Consider the following 2,577-nt stretch of genomic DNA (forward strand, 5'->3'; position numbering starts at 1 on the left):
GGAGTAGTTAATTCAGGCCTGTTGGTCATCCAACGACATCACATGACAACGGACTAACTATTATCCGGTACCGCACTTCCCGAGCCACAAGCCTCAAATCGGATGGATTTTGTATAGATTCACTTTTCATCTTTGATACTTTACCCAGTATACTTGTCAGTTTCAACTCTGTCACTCATTCTCCACCATAGAATCACCTCTCACTCTTTTGCATTTTCAATCCGTGGGTGCCACTGCGCAGCTCGTCCATTCACCGTCTATAAACCTGGGCCTCCACGTGAGCGCTTTTTTTTTTTTTTTGCAACCTGGACCTGGCTCGCAGGCGACTAGTGTAGTTCCGAGTAGGATTGCTATACGGATATCCTATTGTTCATATATCAACTCAATTAACATTACTCGAGACCTTTTTTTCCGGGAGTCTGGCTGGACATGCACCAGGTTGAATGAACCTGCAGTTGGAAGCACCCACCTGATTGTTTTCTACCTATTTATCGGGGCAATTCTTTATTCCAAATCTCTCGAATTGGGGCCGAGCCAGAATGGCAGCACGTCCGCTTTTGCCGGTCGCTGTTCGTGCGTCCAGACAGTGTCCCCGGTTGCTGGTGCTCAGCAGAATCCCGTCTCATTCATTCGGGTCAACCCTTTGTATATCCAAAGGATTTGAAAGCCTGCGAATTCAGAAGTTCCGCGGGTCATCCCTCTTCACATTAGCTGCAAATCAACCCCGGAAGAGACCCGGCATACCTGCCTGGGATCGTCAGAAATGTGTGGCACAGTTCGGACTGCAGAAGAGAGGCTCCGCTAAAAAGCCGACTGATGCACCTGAAGCTCCAGAGTAGGTCCTCAAAGGCAATTTTGTGCTTGTTTGAAGTCTGAGGTTCCACCTGGAATATAGAACTGACAACGCGTCCAGATCCCCCGAGTCCAAGAAATCGCCAGTTCTCTCGCGGCTTCCACTCCGCACTCACGAAAACATCTACACCATCCCCAATATTCTGACATTTTCTCGTCTGGTTGCTGCCCCGCTAGTAGGATACTTCCTGGTTTACGACCACCACGCTGCGGCTTTGGCTCTCTTCGCCTATGCCGGAGTCACCGACCTTGCCGACGGCTATATCGCCCGACGATTTAACCTGCAGACAGTCGTCGGGACAATCATTGACCCGATGGCAGATAAACTGCTAATGACAATCAGCGTTGCATGCCTAGCAGTCAACGGATCGATACCAGGTAAGCTATGTCTTGCACTCCCACAAGGCCATCCGGACTGACGTCGTTTATAGTTTGGCTCGCGGTCATCATTCTGGGCCGGGATATCGGACTTGCCCTATCTGCGATCTACTATCGATGGATATCCCTCCCGCCACCAAAAACCATGGCCCGGTACTGGGACTTTTCTCTCCCTTCTGCAGAGGTAAAGCCAACCAATATCTCGAAAGCCAACACAGCCCTTCAGCTGCTGCTTGTGGGAAGCGCGATCGCACTGCCCGTCGTTCCGGAGACTTTACTCGAGGCATGGCACCTCAAAGAAGCCATGATTGGATTTCAGTAAGTTAAAGATTTTTTTTTTTTTTTTTGCTCCTCTCATTTATGAATTTGAATTTTCCGGGAAGTGTTGGGATGTTTCAGCGGTAGATCAGCTACATTTTGGGTGAGATTAGCACATACGACCATAGGAAGTGGAAAACAGGGCTTCCCGTCCGCTCAGCCGTACTTAAGCCACTTGCCGGTCAGTTAGTAGTATGGTGGGTGACCACATGCGAATCCTGACTGTTGTATGTTTTTTTTTTTTTTTTTTTTTTTCCTTCTTTCTTTTCTTTCTTCTGCACATATTTCTCCCATGATACTAACCTAATTAGATACCTCGTTGCCGCAACCACTATCTGGTCTGGCCTGAGCTACGTTTTTTCCAAAGACGCCGTTAAAATCCTGACCAAAGAAGAAGTGCAGAAGCGGATCGTGCAGGCAGCCGGGAAACAGCGGTCTTGAATTGAAATACTACGAAGTAGCTGTACAGTATGTTTGAGTATATGCATTATATATCATAGAATTGAGCATAGGTAGGTAGGTAGGTAGGTAGGTAGCTAGCTAGCTAGTCAGTTGTTTTTGCTTTGCCTCTGATAGTATCTTGGGTCGGTAGCATTGTGGATAGATATTTGCATTTAGCATTGAGCTGTTGATTGACGATCAACTAATCCAATCCAATAAATTGAATGAACTCAAAGTAAGCCAAATCCTGGGTTCTAACAAAATTACTCTCGTTAGTAGGATCCTTCATCATAAAGTACCTACTTTGTAGAATCGGGCACTTGGGTGTTGAATGACTCAGTTGGACATACGTACATCGATTCGATAAAGTGAAGCCACGCGGTTATCCCCGATATAGGGAAGTACTAAGTAGGGTAATCTGCAGGAATGCTGGATTATAAGGTATAGGATAGGTCAGGAGAGGTAAGATAGTTGCATATGGTAGTAGTAGCCTGCTATAGCTGCATAGCACGGATAGTTAGTTAGTTTTAGTTACAGAGTTCAAGGAGGATTAGTAAATTGTATTACTGGGATTATTACTAGGATTGA

At 46.4% G+C, this 2,577-nt stretch overlaps 1 protein-coding gene across 1 annotated transcript; it reads left to right on the forward strand.

The window, feature by feature from the left end:
* The first annotated feature begins 211 nt into the window (after nucleotides 1-211).
* Nucleotides 212-2,231, forward strand: P175DRAFT_0559591 (cardiolipin synthase). The gene is made up of 4 exons (XM_040900930.1): nucleotides 212-835; nucleotides 914-1,230; nucleotides 1,284-1,548; nucleotides 1,860-2,231. The coding sequence occupies exons 1-4, from the start codon at nucleotides 540-542 to the stop codon at nucleotides 1,987-1,989; spliced, it is 1,008 nt and encodes a 335-aa protein (XP_040750155.1). The 5' UTR covers nucleotides 212-539; the 3' UTR covers nucleotides 1,990-2,231.
* Nucleotides 2,232-2,577: the final 346 nt, after the last annotated feature.

The sequence above is a fragment of the Aspergillus ochraceoroseus genome, assembly GCF_002846915.1.
Source record: "Aspergillus ochraceoroseus IBT 24754 chromosome Unknown P175scaffold_7, whole genome shotgun sequence".
NCBI classification, from domain to species: domain Eukaryota; kingdom Fungi; phylum Ascomycota; class Eurotiomycetes; order Eurotiales; family Aspergillaceae; genus Aspergillus; species Aspergillus ochraceoroseus.

What these genes read in the sequence shown, in the direction of transcription:
- P175DRAFT_0559591 (XM_040900930.1), top strand. Translation starts at nt 540, where the DNA reads ATGGCAGCACGTCCGCTTTTGCCGGTCGCTGTTCGTGCGTCCAGACAG. An exon ending in GATGCACCTGAAGCTCCAGA is followed by an intron (nt 836 to 913) that starts GTAGGTCCTCAA and finishes CAACGCGTCCAG; the next exon opens with ATCCCCCGAGTCCAAGAAAT. An exon ending in AGTCAACGGATCGATACCAG is followed by an intron (nt 1,231 to 1,283) that starts GTAAGCTATGTC and finishes CGTCGTTTATAG; the next exon opens with TTTGGCTCGCGGTCATCATT.